Genomic DNA, 15,964 nt, shown 5'->3' on the forward strand with positions numbered 1-15,964 from the left:
ACGCGTTATGCTAGGCCCTATAACACATTGATGACCCATCTTACTTTCAAATATTCATTTTCTGATCTCAAGTCTTCAACTTCTCTGACAAGATCCTCGTGTGTCTCTCCCATCAGCTCCCCGGTCGGGTCTGAGAAAGCCAGAGATGTGGGGAGAGAAGCAAGGGACCCTTCGCATCCAGAATTGCCATCACCACCAGAATGAATGACATTGTCCTGTGATGTCCCTGTGGACGGGTACGAGTTGTCTCCGCTCATGTCGGATAAAGTGTTACAAGCATCACCTTTCCCATTTGATCCACTCATCTCACTGTCACTTTGAGTGTTCACAGAAACTTTATTTCCCTCCGACGGGCAGTCAGACATTTCAGAACTGCTGTCTGAGGGCGATAGTTTTCCTGACGTGCAACCAGAGTCCTTGCTCAAATCCTCAGAGGCATTGCTGCTGGCATTAGACAGTTTCCTCTGTGCGCTTTGATTCTTTTGGCACACGGTGACGGATAGGGCGGCTTTCCCCGGGCGCTTCCCTTTCTCCGGTTTCACCTCCTTCCCGTTGCCCGTAACGCGCCGGGTAACTAAAGTGCCCGTGACTCCACAAGTATTGGATGGGGGACAACCTGGGGCATTTTTGGGTTGTGTTGTCGATGAGGTGCGATTCTTCTTCTGGCCAACAGCCTTGGCCTGTCTCTGGGACCGGTGCGCCCTCGTTGGCGCACCGCTGTCTCCTTCTACGTTGTTCATTTCTTGTCCGTTTCTTTCCCCCTTTGAGAGGATCGCATTGAAACAGAACTTCCTCTCATTTAATCCATGAGTTATTCAATTCAACGGGATGACTAACGCCGGGTAGTCATCATAACTCTCTCTCTCATGCCTTCAATGCAGCCAAACTTCATCTGCTGAGGGGACAGGCTGCGTGCATCGGAATCCTCTCCTTCCCTTGGCTAGTCGGTCAGTGATGTCACAGCTTGATTTAAACCGGGATGGTGATTTAAACACAAGTGTTGCCGCGGCTGATCTCCCCGCCTGTGCAGTTTTATGCGTAATGTTGCCAACTTGTAGTGCCGGAACGACCACTATATACGTCCGTCCTGTGCTGCTGCTGGAGTGATTGAATTAAGACGGTGACTTCGTCATGTTGTTTGTGTGTTTCGCCTTTATTAAATCACTGGAGCAGCAAAACCGTTTGAGCGGACATTCCTTTCTTTTAAGTTATATTATCTTTTGTCCTGCTCTATAGAGATGTGCGTAAAACCTATCTTTCCTATGTTGTCTGCAATAACCATGATAACAGTTCTTGTTAAAAGACTGAAATATAGCCTACGCTCAATTCCATTTAATTACCTGTATTTTAATCGTCTTGCGTCTTTGTGATTTTTTTGGTGATGTTTTTCTTGTTTGTGCAGAACATTTTTATTTAACCTTTATTTATACAGGCGAAAACACACTGAGACCAAAGCCACTATAATCTAATCTACATATCCAATCAATACATCATATAAAACCACAATATATCAGGAGAAACAATCACATCCTTCACCAAAGAGGTCCTCAATCAACATCCTAATTGCCCAAGCCGCACCAAAACAACCAACTGAAATGTTTTTTGTAGATTGTTCCAGCAGTGAGGTACACCATAACTAAAAGCAGATTTATCCAATTAGGTGGAAACCCGAGGAACCTCAAGAGTTAACCAACTCTGAGAACGAGTTAGGTAATTTAAGTTCTTGAATTTCAATAATGAGGTTAGGTAAGCCGAGAGTTTATACAGTAGGGCTTTGTACACAAAAAGGGAGTAATGACGAGATCTACGGGACTTTAACGACTTCCAGTCAACCTTTTGATAAAGTATGCAATGTATTGTGAATGTGAGTATTAAAACTATCACCTGTGATAAAGCGATGGGGGATGGCATCCAAAGGTTTAAGAGTAGTGTGTGTTGCATTTTGGTAGATGATATCACCATAATCAAGCACTGACATGAAGGTTGATTGTACAATCTGCTTTCTGCTGTTCAGGGAAAGGCAATATTTATTCCTATAAAAGAAGCCCACCTTAAATCTTATTTTTTTAACAAGCTCCTCCGTATGTTTTCTGAATGTCAAGTCTTTGTCAAACCAAATATGCCAAATATGCACAAATAAATAATAAATATTTTCTGTGATTTGGTAAATAACATATACTTGATTTTACCAGTACAAATAAGTACACATTTTTTTAAGTACAAATTTCAGCACAACAAATGCTTTCTGTATGTCAAGTCTTTGTCAAACCAAATACCCAGGTAAGTGGGGACATGCTCAATGGGGCACCACCCAAAGTATATATGCATAAATCAGATAAATATTTCTGTGATTAACATATTTTAGCATTAAGTACCAATTTCAGCCCAACAAATGTTTTCTATAGGACAGTGAATGCATACTGTAGCCCAGAAAGAGCCTGGTCAGCAATAGCATATTCATAACAACAGAGTCATCGGCATATAAATGCAGGTTACAGTTATTTACAGATAATCCAATATTGTTAATGTATATAGTCAAAAGAACTGGACCAAGATTCAATCCTTGTGGGACACCCTTTGTTATGTCCAGAAAACCTGATTTAACACCATCAGTAATTTTCAAACCAGCTATATGAACACACTTGAACTGCTCTAAATCTATGATCATTGCTATAGCTCATTGCTATAAATAGATATATTATTATTATTACTATTAGTAGTAGTAGGCTACTGTTCTGTAGGCATATTCAAGAGTTGATTATTGAATCTGACTAAAATAAATGTGCATAGGCTACTCTCTGCTGTCACCTAGTGGCTGGGTTATGAGGGGTATTTATGTAGGCCTATACAGTAGGCTATCTGTACATTCTGATATTTTGAGGATAACCAAATGCATGATATTGGCCCCATACAGGCTAATGCTAAAAGACTCCAGCAGTGCGTTTGCTGTTGTAAAAATTGAGGTGCAGACAGTAAGGACTTAAAAGTGGACTGACTGGATGGGAAAATGGCCTATAAATAACCTTTGCCTTTTCTAACGCCTTGCTTTCCGAGCGCTGGCCTATTTCCGATTGGGCATTATGGTAGGCGTGTACAGACATTCTTCTTTGCTAGTTGTCCATCGTGTTGTCAATCATTGCACGTTAAGACCCTTACCACAGAAACAGTTATGAAAAAGATATCCTAGCGTAATGTTGCAAAATATCTGGTCATGTAAATTCTGTGTAATATTGCAATTTTTAATAACTCAGTAATATCCGCAGATTCATAATATCAATCTCCCAGAACACGGTGCATTTCAGAGGTAGTCTATGTACAATTGCAGTGATTTCTAGAATTACTTTGTATCCGTTCTACCCTTTCTATTTCTGTTTTCTGGTGTGCGATGAGATCCTATGAGATTTGATTGGCTGGCAGACCTATCAATAACATCGCCCTTACCGCCCACATCCGCCCCCTGTGTTACTTCTTGAAGCTGTAAGTGTACTTCTCTGGTTGTTTATATTTCGTACAGCAATACATTTGGACTTTTGAAACGCAGGTAAATCAATTGTATATTTTTTCTCACTTCTTTACATTATATAAACTGTCTCTTAGATAGTTAATCTGCTCTCCCAGTCGACTTTAGTAAGCTCGCCTCGGCAGAAGTTCGCGCGGCTGTCACACTTTCCAGACAAGAGCATAGGTTGCGTTCCAGATCGTCTACATTGCATTGGTCACATATTCAGAAATTGTCGAGAAAATGCATTGGAACACCATTGGATATTATTTACTTCAATGTAGGCGTCCTGGAACTCAACCGATGTATCGCTGCATCAGCCAGTTTACAGTTTAGTAGTACCTAACTGAAGCAGGCTGTCAATATTGGTTTAATAGTGGTCCTCTTGTACACATTTTTTGTTGTTGAGTTATTGCAATATAATAGCCTACAGTCAGCAACTAGTAAAATTAATAGAATCTGATCATTGTGTTATTTTACCCTCTCCAGTAAGGTTATTTTACAGTTTGAACCACATATCTTCTTCTAGAAGCTGCAGTTTGTGTGCTATCCATGCATTGCTGATTTTGTGTCCAGGTGTCTGTGATGTTTGAATGGAGGCTGGAATGCAAGTACCAGGCCAAAGGAAAAATGACTCTTGAGTAGCCTAACTAATGAGTAACTGCTCAGAATGAACAGTGAAGAAGAGTTCTACGACGCTGAGACAGGTGAGATATTATTCAGCCAGGCTGCTTTGAAAATAATGTAACTATGAAGGGATATACCTACTGAAATGTTACCAGAGATTGTTGTTAGAAAGTAAGCACCTCTTTTTTTGACAAAAGCGAACACGACTGCTCTTTATGTTAACGGTTGCCGTTGCATATTGTTTTTGTTTGCTTCCCACTGTGCAGTGCTCCTTTAACCTCCACTCTCCATCTCAGGTTTGGAATCGGACGACGATTCCTGCGAAGTCAACTTTAAAGATGCTCTAGTGTTTGACAGCAAGCAATCAAGCAATGGCAGCACACCACTGGAGAATGGAGTTTGGGAGCGCAGGTGAGGATACAAGGGAGATGTCTCTCACAGGACACGGCACCTGTCAGGGCACCTTTGAGAGAGTGAAATTGTGCTTATGTAAGAGACATCTAATTTAATTTGTATTGTGACGTTTGTAAGATCAAAATCATCAAATGTTATGAATTGTCCAACTTATTTGGCATGGGCCCACGATAGTTTAGAACTGGAGTCACACCTCTGACCCTGTTGACCTCTCAATGACATTTCCATTGTTTTTTTGTTTCATTGTCTGTATGTGTTTGTTACAGGAAATCCCTGCCTGCTCCCATGGTTTCCAGGAATAACTACAGTGTGTGGGGCATACTGAAGAAATGCATTGGCATGGTGAGGCATAGGTTCAGTATTGTTGATATGTAAACGCTTTATGCATTTGTTATGTATAGTACAAGTTATAATCTTTCTGTTACTTTTTTTTTTTTTTGTGTTTTCTGAATCCTTGCTGTGCTGTCACAGGAACTGTCCAAGATAACGATGCCCATAGAGTTCAACGAACCTCTGAGCTTCCTCCAGCGACTCACAGAGTACATGGAGCACACTCACCTCATCCATAAAGCCTGTACCTTATCTGACTCCATTGAACGCATGCAGGTGAAGATTTATTCTATAACCTTTATTCATACAAGGGCAAACACATTGAGACCAAGGCTTCTTTTGCAGGTGCACCCTGTCCACAATATCTATACAATTACAAAACAATACATAAAAAATACAACACAGTTAAATACAGAATTCAATATATCTTATAAAACCACAATATATCAGGAGAAACAATCACGTCCTTCACCAAAGAGGTCCTCAATCAACACCCTAAATTTACGAGCGGCACCAGAACAACCAACTGTAATGTTTTTTGTAGATTGTTCCAGCAGTGAGGTGCACCATAACTAAAAGCGGATTTATCCAATTCAGTGGAGACCCGAGGAACCTCAAGAGTTAACCAACTCTGAGAACGAGTTAGGTAATTTATATTCTTGAATTTCAATCATGAGGATAGGTAGCCTGGAGTTTATGCAGTAGGGCTTTATACACAAAAAGGGAGTAATGAAGAGATCTGCGGGACTTTAATGAGAACCTTTTCATAAAATATGCAATGATGAGTATTACAATTATCACCTGTGATAAAGCGAAGGGCGCTATGGTAGATGGCATCCAAAGGATTACGAGTAGTGTGTGCTGCATTTTGGTAGATGATATCACCATAGTCAAGCACAGGCATGAAGGTTGATTGCACAATCTGCTTTCTGCTCTTCAGGGAAAGGCAAGATCTCTTCCTATAAAAGAAGCCCACCTTAAATCTTATCTTTTTAACAAGCTCCTCCGTATGTTTTCTGAATGTTGAGTCTTTGTCAAACCAAATATGCCAAATATGCACAAATAAATAATAAATAATTTCTGTGATTTGGTAAATAACATATACTTGATTTTACCAACATTAAGTACAAATTTCAGCACAGCAAATGCTTTCTGTAGGACAGTGAATGCAGACTAGCTCATAAAAGAGCTGTGACAGTGTCATTGGCATATAAATGCAGATTACAATTGTTTTTATAGATAATCCAATATTGTTAATGTAAATAGTCAAAAGAACCGGACCAAGAATCGATCCTTGTGGGACACCCTTTGTTATGTCCAACAAACCTGATTTAACAGCATCAGTTAAGACACACTGCGTTCTGTCCGTTAAATAATTTTCAAACCAGCTACATGAGCCTGATCCAGGCCTATCTCAGACAATCTCTGAATGAGTAGGTAATAGTTGACCACATTGAATGCCTTGGAGAGATCTATAAATAAGGCAGCACAATGTTTTTTCTGATCTAGGCAATTTAACACATCATCGAAGAGACTGTGCTATGACCAGGTCTAAAGCAGATGGTGGACACTCCTATCACAGACAGCTTAGAGTTATTTCCAAAACACACACTTAGGACTAAACATTCACATTGATTTGGGACAGTGGAGGACAGCAGAACAGATGCAGTAAAAATAGCCACACCTCCCCCCCTCCCTTCTCTGTCTGTCCTACATATGGTATAGCCATTTAAGGACACATCATTGTCAGGCACTGACAAATTTAGCCATGTTTCAGAGATCATAAGAATGTCTGGGTTTCCCTGCTGAGCCCATGTGTTGATGAAGTCCATTTTATTTATTAGGCTTCTGGCATTTAAATGTAGTAGTCCAAGCCCATTTCTCATTTTAAAATCGTCTGGTGTTTCTAAGATGGATAACTGCCCTGAGGCGTAGGCCAATTTGCCAAAGTCTTAGGTCAGGGTTAGGTCTAGCATCCCCTCACCACTTTAACACCTTCTCCATATTGTCAGATAGGATCTCTGCTCCTCTTCTGTTTGGATGCACTCCGTCACACTTAAAAAAATGCCGGTCTCTCCCAGATTAGTGTGAAAGTGTGAAAAATTAATACAAAACAGTAAGTGAAAAGTGACTTTTTAATTTCTGCTGTTAATCTCCTTTTCTCTCTCTCTCTCTCTCTCTGTGTATGTATCTCTCTCTCTCTCTGTGCCAGGTGGTTGCTGGGTTTGCCGTTTCTTCTGTGGCATCTCAATGGGACAGAACTGGAAAGCCATTTAATCCTTTACTGGGAGAGACATATGAGCTCACAAGGTACTGTACTTTTTGTGTAATCCGACCTCTTTCCTGATGGCTTTGGATGATTTTTATGCAATGGAATCTAATTTGATCATCAATGTATTAGACAAAGTTATGATAGATATTTTGGCTGCTTTTCCGTCTTAGGGAGGAGGAGGATTACAGGTTGATCTTGGAGCAAGTGAGCCACCACCCGCCTATCAGTGCCTTCCATGCCCAGTCTCTGAAGCAGGAATTTGAGTTCCATGGCTCCATTTACCCCAAACTCAAGTTCTGGGGCAAGAGCGCAGAGGCGGAGCCAAAAGGCACCATGTCACTGGAGCTCCTCAAGTAAGTGTGTGTGTGTGTGTGCATGTGTGTGTGCGTGCGTCCGTACATGCGTGCGTGCATGTATGCGTGCGAGACATCTGCATGTTAAGAGTGGACCCTCTCTCTTGCACCAGCAGCTGTCATTGATATTTCAGAGAGACAATTCAGAAGAAATAGATGAGGATAGTGCTGATAGTGTGTGTGTTGTGTTGCAGACATAAAGAGGTGTATACATGGACAAACCCCCTGTGCTGTGTGCATAACATCATCCTGGGAAAACTCTGGATTGAGCAGTATGGAACTGTGGAGATAGTCAACCACAGGTAAGATGCATAGAAATGCTTATACCGTACAATAACACTGGTTATTAATAATATTAATATGAATATGTGCTCCTTCCTTCTCCTCCCCCTTGGTCAGCACTGGGGATAAGTGTGTGTTGAACTTCAAGCCATGCGGCATGTTTGGGAAGGAGCTGCATAGAGTGGAGGGACATATCCAAGACAAGAGGTGAGAGAAGACTGTGTCAAGCGTGTGTTATTATGCTGTTATTACTCATTCTGTCACCACTTATCTACAATGACAGTCTTCAATAATTGTATGTTAAGATGGGCGGTTCCCTTGCTGTGCCTAAACGTTGATTTGTGATTGTGTTTGGACCAGCAAGAAAAAGCGACGCATGATTTATGGGAAGTGGACCGAGTGTATGTACAGTGTGGATCCGAAGGTGTATGAGGCCAACAGGAAGGCAGACAAAAAAGCAGGGGGAGATTCCAGGAAACAGAAGCAGGTGTGTGATTTTTCTATTGGTCAGTGCCATCTGTCTGTTGATGAAGACCACTTACCTGGTGCCTAGATCACTTGGGTTTTCAGCGAGCTAGTAACTTGTGATCTGGAAAGGAGGGGGGATGACTGAGCTCAGTGGTTGAGTGGTCGCCCTGATTGGTTAACACTTGACTGCTTTTTTGCATGGAGCGAGACCTTTCATTGCCAAACAGATTAGAGTGCATGTCAACAAAAACGGAGACATGATTGGTTCAATTCGACCAACCAGTGTGAAGTCAGGTAAAGCACAGCCCCTTCATCAAATAGTATGGCTTATGTAGTGGCTTGAGTTAGTGTGAGTACAATTAGTGTATATGGATTGTGCGTGTGTGTGTGTGTGTGTGTGTAGGAGCAAAGTGCTGGAGGAGAGGAGGCAGATGATATGCCAGAGGTTCAGGAGACTGTGACTGTGATACCAGGAAGTGCCTTACTGTGGAGAATAACCCCGCGACCTGCCAACTCAGCAGAGGTAAAACACATACTATTCATACGGCCCTTTATTTACTGGTCCAGAGCAGTTGGAGACATTGGTTGGAATACTAGTGTCACTAAGTTAGACACTCCATTGAACAGGAGAGTCTTACAAGCACCCCCACTGTTTTTTTGTGGATGGGAGGCCGCACCGCCGCCTCTACGTGGATGCAGCAGCATGACTGCAGAGTCACTTCCTATCTTCCGCCGTAGATTGAAGACCCATCTCTTCAGGCTATATCTTAACTGTCCCTCCTAAAGACCTCTTCATCCCCACTTCCCCCTGTACAAGTTTCTCTCCTGTAAAAAAAAAAGAAAAAAGTAATTCTTCCTTCTTCTAGCATTGTGACTGCCAATAGCACTCAAGTTACGATTCCACCTGTTGTGCTTATCTTTGCTTCTAACTCTCTCTCTTCCATGTACCTCAGTAACCAACACCCTAACCGCTGCTATCTCTCTGTGGTATAGATGTATAACTTCACCAACTTTGCCATGACTCTGAATGAGCTGGAGCCTGGCATGGAGAGGCTACTGTCGTCCACGGACTGCCGCCTACGGCCTGACATCAGAGCCATGGAGAATGGAGACATGGGTAATGTCATTAGAAGCACGCACACCCGCACGCACACACGCACACAAAACCACAACCACAATCACAACCTATTCATCCCTTTTTTCTTTGTTATAGATGCAGCAAGTTTTGAGAAGGACAGACTAGAGGAGAAACAGCGGGCTGCGCGCAAGGAACGTTCCAAGGACGACAAGGAGTGGTCACCCAGGTGTGTTGGCAAAACAAGTGTACTGTACCCTGGAATTGCTATTGTGTTGTCATGTTATGTAATGAAGTTACTTCTGCATTCCCTGTTCTGTCTCTTGTACTGTAGGTGGTTCCGGTTGGGAACGAACCCTCACACAGGGGCCCAGGAATGGCTCTTCACGGGCAAATACTTTGACAGGAATTACACAGATTGTCCCAACATTTTCTGAGGGAGTTGGGGGGACGAGAGGAATTTGAGGGGTCTCCTTGTCCTATTATATTAGATTGATGTGATTTCCTATCTACTCCCAGCATTTAGATGTATGGTCAAGGGGAGGCTGGTGCAGGTAGAAATTTGGAGGATGGGCTCTTTGGAATGGATTGAGGAACAGTGTCAAACACACTTTTGCATTACAACAAGCCCATCCTCTGATTTCTACCCCTGGTGAGGCCATATGGTTTCCAAACGTAGACTTCATCTCTTTAATGGAACCTTTGAAATACTGGAATCAAGAAGTGAATATGTATGTGACTGAAGTAATTTATTACCATTTTATAAAAGGGAGAGGTGGTTAGAGGAGGGGAGATGTGTTAAGGAATAGTTCAAATTTTACTTCCATTTTTCTTTTACTCCTCATGTTAGTCTTCCTAAATGGCCAATAGACCTCGATCATGAACCTACAGATAAAGTTACCTATCACACTTGTCTCACATGTTATTTATTGTACCCTTGGGGCCCCAATTTGCTTGTGTAAATCGTGCGGAGCAGAGCAAAAAATACCTAACAACTCTACAGCATGATTTTTATTATACCTTCTCTTTAACAATGTTTTTGAGAAAACGCTATTCAACTTCAGTAAACTGTCAGACTGTTTTAGTGAACAGTATTAAAATGCATTGCATATCATGCAAACGCTAGTTGCAGTATTCAAAACTCACATTGGATTAAGATTCATCATGACTATTAGGTATATTACGGTTAAGACAGCTGACTTTGCTCACTTTTTGGCACTGTTTTGCACATGCAAATTGCAAATCCCTTGGTTTTTAAAAGCATATTTAATAATGTGATCTCTGTCATTGTTCCTTAGTGGAATACTATGCTCTGCCATTTAGAGAATACATTATCATGTTGAGCTAGATTAGATGGAGGGGTTTGTAGGTATTCAATATCAGGAATTATTTACACTACTTTTTACATAATCTGTGTGAATATTAGGCTTTTATCTGAGAACTAAACCATGCACATAACTCACCCTGTAATGTTACAAGTGTGATTGTTTAGCTTCCGGACTAGTAATGAAAGCGTCTCACAGTATGACCATGTTTACTTGCTTGGTAAACAAAGAAATACTGTTTGTAAATGATTGTTATAGACATGACAACTGTAACATAGACACACATGATAAAAGCTATACTTTATATAAACTAAAGCCATACAACTCGGGATGGTAGTCTGCACCATACATACTGTGAACCCATTAACATGGTAGAGCTGACTGAGCATCTTGGGCATATTCAGTTGCATAATGTCGCATAATACACCAGACAGAAATGGGATGGAAAAATCATCACGGTTTTCCATTGGATTAGATACAGAGAATTCTATCCAATGTACACTTTTTTTTAACACTTTGCTGACTGATTATGACCCTGGTTTGTCTTGATGGCATTTTTTTTTTAACTAATGCGTTCAAGAATTCAAGAGGGTGGGTAGCGGTGCTTCTCCAAACTAAACACAAGCTTAGATACACCCCTGTTATTTTATGTTTTTTTAATGTCAGCTATTATAAATCTATGCAAACAACCATTACTTTTTGGTCTATCTTCTGTACTATCCGGACAATGTGAAAATAAGCAAACACCACTAATGGGCCTCCCTCATTTGGTATCTTGAGTGCTAAAGATGTCAAAGCTGCTCCTGTCAGATTAAGTGCTCTTTCTTTGTAGGGTTGACCTCTCAACCCTAGACGTGCTTAGATGTGAAAAAGCAAGGTGGTTTTTGAAACACTGTCTGACATAACGCTACATCTGACTGTTCTCAGTCCTCTGACAAATGATTGACATGCATTCTGACCTGCATTGCCCACCTACTGAATCCCCTCTTGTTCAAACATGTAGTCCTTATGGATAAACGTTGGACACGTATTTTAACGTTGCCTCTCCTCTTGACGGGGTGCAAATACATGACTTTTGCCTCGAGGTTAGTCATTTGGAAGCACGCAGGGAAATATAATCGTTTGAAAAGCCCTAATGCCATTTCAAATAACTGTTGCCATTGTGTCATTGTCTGCCTTTGTTTTTAAAATGTTTACATGATGCACCTAACAGATAGACCAACCTGTTTTTCTATGTGTTCGTCTGCTCACTTTTAGACATGTTACTGTTACAGATACAGTAGGTTTATGCCTCACTCTGCTGATGTACATCTGGTCATTTTCTAGAAAATAGAAATATCTAAAATAATTAAAGTATGACAAATGATTGTGAATTGTGCCTTGTGTTTATTAATCATCTGTCACACACAGAACCTTTTTATGGTATCCAGTAAATGGATGCGCAGACACAAATACAAAATCTCTACCAGGCCATTTCGCATTGCAAGAGGATCAAATTGACACATATGCTAACCAACCACAGCCGTACAATGGCTGTAGTCCGCCAATTACAATAAGTGTTTTCGATCAAGTTTGGTCGCCCCATCGACAGCAGTATCTGATTCATTCCAAAGCAAAATGTAAGTGGATCTTTATGCTTTAACTAAAGTGCTATCATGGGCAGTGCTTGTTACGAAAGTACATGATGAATTCATGGCAATGTTATGTAGATAGTTCCTTTTGACTGAGAGAGATATATACCCGATAGCCTTAGTCTTTGCACAAAAAAAAAAAAAAATGCATCAGTTGTAGTGATGGCACACATACAGCGTCAGCAGGAAATTTAGATAGCCCCGATTTGTGACTAGACGTACTACTTTTTACATTTGGATGTTGTAGACGTTAACAACATCCAAATGTAAATAGTAGTACGTCTAGTCATAAATTGGGGCTAGCAACTGAGACAGCTAACGGCTAGTAGCTTTAGCGTGCAGGCTACCTACATCCCTACTCGGGGCTGTCAAACTGTTATTTTTTGATTTTATATCGGTATGTCACACGTCAGCTAAACTACCTAAACATACATTTAAACAAACATATTTCGTTATTGTTGCCTCTTGTTACTACAGCCATCGCTCTCTCCTCCGCACACCACCAGATCATCATGTCTTCAGGAGCTCTTTTCCCCAGTCTGGTGTCCGGGTCCCGCGGCTCGTCCAGTAAATACCTGGTAGAGTTTCGGGCCGGGAAGATGACACTGAAGGGCAGCACTGTGACTCCGGACAAGCGCAAGGGACAGGTCTACGTTCAGCAGACCGACGACTCCCTCATCCACTTCTGTTGGAAGGATCGTACGACTGGAAACGTGGATGATGTGAGAAACAGACAGTGTTTGTAGCTCATTCTATTTGCATGGTGCTGATGAAACTGTCTTTCTTGTGACATGATGAGGCAGGCAAGCCCTTGTGATTAATGTGTTGTTGTTGTTGTTGTTGTCGACCCTCTTTAGGACCTGATCATCTTTCCAGATGATTGTGAGTTCAAGAGAGTGAACCAGTGCACAACTGGGCGTGTGTTTGTGCTGAAGTTCAAGGCTGGCTCCAAAAGGCTGTTCTTCTGGATGCAGGTGTGAATGACAAGATCCTATGTGACATACACAAACACACACACACACACACACACACACACACATATGCACAAACACACACAAACACCATTAAAACTCTCTGATCGCTGCTGCCGTTGTGTGTTTTTCTCTGCATGAAGTAACCTCTGTCTGCTCTTTGTACATTGTGGATATAGGAGCCCAAGACGGATAAGGATGAGGAACACTGCCGTAAAGTGAATGAGTACCTGAACAACCCACCCATGCCGGGAACTCTGGGTAGTGGAGGCAGCGGGGGGCATGAACTGTCTGCTCTGGGGGGTAAGGAAGAAGAAACATACCAACATTCTGTTGAGGTATTTCTGTAATGTAACAATGTCCTAGTAAGGAAGGATGCACACACTATAACAAACACACTTTTTCTCTCTCTACATTCCATCCTCTGTTATAGGTGAGGGTGGACTGCAGAGCCTACTCGGAAACATGAGTCACAACCAACTCATGCAGCTCATTGGACCAAGTGGACTGGGAGGTCTTGGTAAGTGTCTGTTTAACTAAGAAGTGCACTGATGCACCATACATGGTAATATGCTTTTGACAGCTTGAGTGAGTGCTGATCTGACGTGTTCCTCCAGTGAGCAGATTATCAATCAATCAATATTGCAGCATGCTCATGGAGAGCCCTGACCATGTGACCTGACCAGGAAGATAATACTGTATAATGTCTTCCCTCTGTAGGTGGTCTTGGGGCTCTGGCCGGTCCAGGCCTTGCCAGTCTCCTTGGCAGTGGAGCTTCTTCAGCTAGCAACTCCTCTTCAAGGTACCACAAGGGACTCACATTATTGCCTCACTAGTATAATCTCCCATACACACGAGTCGGGCCCAGTTTTCACAGACCACATGACCTGAAAACCTAGGAAAAATGTGTGTCTCTTGCTTTCCTCCTCAGTCCATCTGCAGCAGTCACCCCCACCTCCACTTCTGCTGCCCCGCGGCTCAGCTCCTCCCAGGTGCCAACCACACCCATCACCCCTGCTGCCACCACAGCTACCTCACCCACCGCCACGCCCTCCACCCCTGCTGGCCCCTCCCTCGCAGCTGGGGCGGCCAGCCCCTCCCAGCCCATCCAACTGAGCGACCTGCAGAATATCCTGGCCACCATGAATGTTCCTGCTGCTGGGCAGGGAGGTGAGGGACTCCATGTAATAGAATAGATAGAAAAGAGAATTAGCTCTATTAGCTTTAATGTACTTCCTGTTATTGTTAGCAGCATAAAACATTGAAAAATATTAGCTGACAACTGAAATAATGAAAACAGTTCAATGATTTTGCTAGCGTAACTTGTCTGTGCTGGACTAATGTAGCCAGGCTTGTAAAAAAAAGGTAAAGGTATATAGAGCCTCATAAAAAGACATGTTGATTAGCAAAAGACAATACATGATTGTAAAGCTGAGAATAGTATCTATGTATTCTGAGCTGTCTGATGTCAATGGAGGTGTTTGTTCTTTGCAGTGGACCTGGCCAATGTCCTTACGCCTGAGGTCATGGCTCCTATCCTGGCTAATGCAGAGGTCCAGGAGAGGCTGCTTCCCTACTTGCCCTCAGGAGAGTCCCTTCTTCAGAGCACAGACGAGCTCCAGAACACACTCACCTCCCCTCAGTTTCAGCAGGTATGACACACAATTGCTGCCAAATTTGCAAAGCAGTGTTTTTTCTCTCTCTGTGTGTGACAGTTTAAGATTGTAATGTTTCTGTAGGCTATATATGGAATGTGTAAAGCAGTGGGGTTTTTTTTCTCTCTGCAGGCCATGAGCATGTTTAGCAGTGCCCTGGCGTCAGGGCAGTTGGGTCCTCTAATGAACCAGTTTGGCCTGCCTACAGAAGCTGTGGATGCGGCTAACAAAGGAGGTCAGTGTTCTGTACAGTATCTGCCTACAACACACACCAGCATTCACGAGGACATTGTTAGTATGTATAATTTGAATACATTTGCAAACATTTCCAAAAAACGTATTTTCGCTTTGTCATTATGGGGTATTGTATGTGGATTAATTGCAAAAAAAATAATTTAATCCATTTTAAATTGAGTCTATAACACAACAAAATGTGGAAAAAGTGAAGGGGTCCAAATACTTTCCGAAGCCACTGTATATGCTAATTGAATTGTCATTTAGAGAGAACATGCAGTCTCCTTTTTTACACAGATATCCTACCACAAGCGTTGGTTATCTGTCCTGCTGTAATACAAAGTGACAATTAGTGGGATTGTAATTTAACTTTTCCCTCCCTTGCAGACGTGGAAGCTTTCGCTAAAGCCATGGAGACGGACAGCAAGTCTGACCAGGAGGGGGACTCCCAAGAAAAGAAAGATGATGACGAAGACATGAGTTTGGATTAGTTTATGAGTGACACAACTCTTTTACTTAATGTTTTTATTTTACTTATTTCTTTTGTTGCTGACTGTAAAGTCTTATTCAGAGCACTAATATTGCAGTGCACCTCCCCTTATACATGTCCTGTATTTGAAACACACGGTTAAAGGCATGTGAATAAATACCTCTACATTGAATGAGTTTCTTTCTATACGGTATCACTCATCTAACTAGGTATGTGAACATCGGGCTTCTTAAATGGCTCTTATCTAGAGAGAATAGCAAACCTGAACCCTGATTATGTTCATTGTCAACTACTTGATTGCTAGCACTCAACAGTATAGTGTGCAGCCTGCATGTTTG

The 15,964-nt window shown here is 42.0% G+C and overlaps 2 protein-coding genes across 2 annotated transcripts; both read left to right on the forward strand.

Moving 5' to 3' along the window:
* Positions 1 to 3,455: 3,455 nt before the first annotated feature.
* LOC310808406 (oxysterol-binding protein-related protein 2-like) lies at positions 3,456 to 10,229 on the forward strand. Its single transcript, XM_083675302.1, has 14 exons — positions 3,456 to 3,541; positions 4,076 to 4,206; positions 4,423 to 4,537; positions 4,807 to 4,882; positions 5,012 to 5,146; positions 7,083 to 7,180; positions 7,313 to 7,495; positions 7,690 to 7,797; positions 7,895 to 7,984; positions 8,138 to 8,264; positions 8,649 to 8,768; positions 9,239 to 9,362; positions 9,459 to 9,549; positions 9,655 to 10,229. Exons 2-14 carry the CDS (start codon positions 4,170 to 4,172, stop codon positions 9,755 to 9,757), a joined length of 1,407 nt encoding a protein of 468 aa, XP_083531428.1. The 5' UTR covers positions 3,456 to 3,541; positions 4,076 to 4,169; the 3' UTR covers positions 9,758 to 10,229.
* Positions 10,230 to 12,230: 2,001 nt separating this feature from the next.
* On the forward strand, positions 12,231 to 15,898 carry LOC310808789 (proteasomal ubiquitin receptor ADRM1-like). The gene is made up of 10 exons (XM_083675870.1): positions 12,231 to 12,264; positions 12,754 to 12,998; positions 13,134 to 13,250; positions 13,427 to 13,550; positions 13,681 to 13,767; positions 13,968 to 14,049; positions 14,179 to 14,417; positions 14,742 to 14,899; positions 15,035 to 15,137; positions 15,524 to 15,898. The coding sequence occupies exons 2-10, from the start codon at positions 12,789 to 12,791 to the stop codon at positions 15,625 to 15,627; spliced, it is 1,224 nt and encodes a 407-aa protein (XP_083531996.1). The 5' UTR covers positions 12,231 to 12,264; positions 12,754 to 12,788; the 3' UTR covers positions 15,628 to 15,898.
* The last annotated feature ends 66 nt before the right edge of the window (positions 15,899 to 15,964 follow it).

The sequence above is a fragment of the Argentina silus genome (assembly GCF_951799395.1).
Source record: "Argentina silus genome assembly, chromosome: 8".
Lineage (NCBI taxonomy): Eukaryota > Metazoa > Chordata > Actinopteri > Argentiniformes > Argentinidae > Argentina > Argentina silus.

Excerpts from the sequence above, each read along its gene's own strand:
- LOC310808406 (XM_083675302.1), top strand. The coding sequence starts at position 4,170 with ATGAACAGTGAAGAAGAGTTCTACGACGCTGAGACAG. Across the intron at positions 4,883-5,011 it reads TGAAGAAATGCATTGGCATG|GAACTGTCCAAGATAACGAT; the intron begins GTGAGGCATAGG and ends GTGCTGTCACAG. Across the intron at positions 8,265-8,648 it reads ATTCCAGGAAACAGAAGCAG|GAGCAAAGTGCTGGAGGAGA; the intron begins GTGTGTGATTTT and ends GTGTGTGTGTAG.
- LOC310808789 (XM_083675870.1), top strand. The coding sequence starts at position 12,789 with ATGTCTTCAGGAGCTCTTTTCCCCAGTCTGGTGTCCGGGTCCCGCGGC. Across the intron at positions 13,551-13,680 it reads TGAACTGTCTGCTCTGGGGG|GTGAGGGTGGACTGCAGAGC; the intron begins GTAAGGAAGAAG and ends CCTCTGTTATAG. Across the intron at positions 14,418-14,741 it reads TCCTGCTGCTGGGCAGGGAG|TGGACCTGGCCAATGTCCTT; the intron begins GTGAGGGACTCC and ends TGTTCTTTGCAG.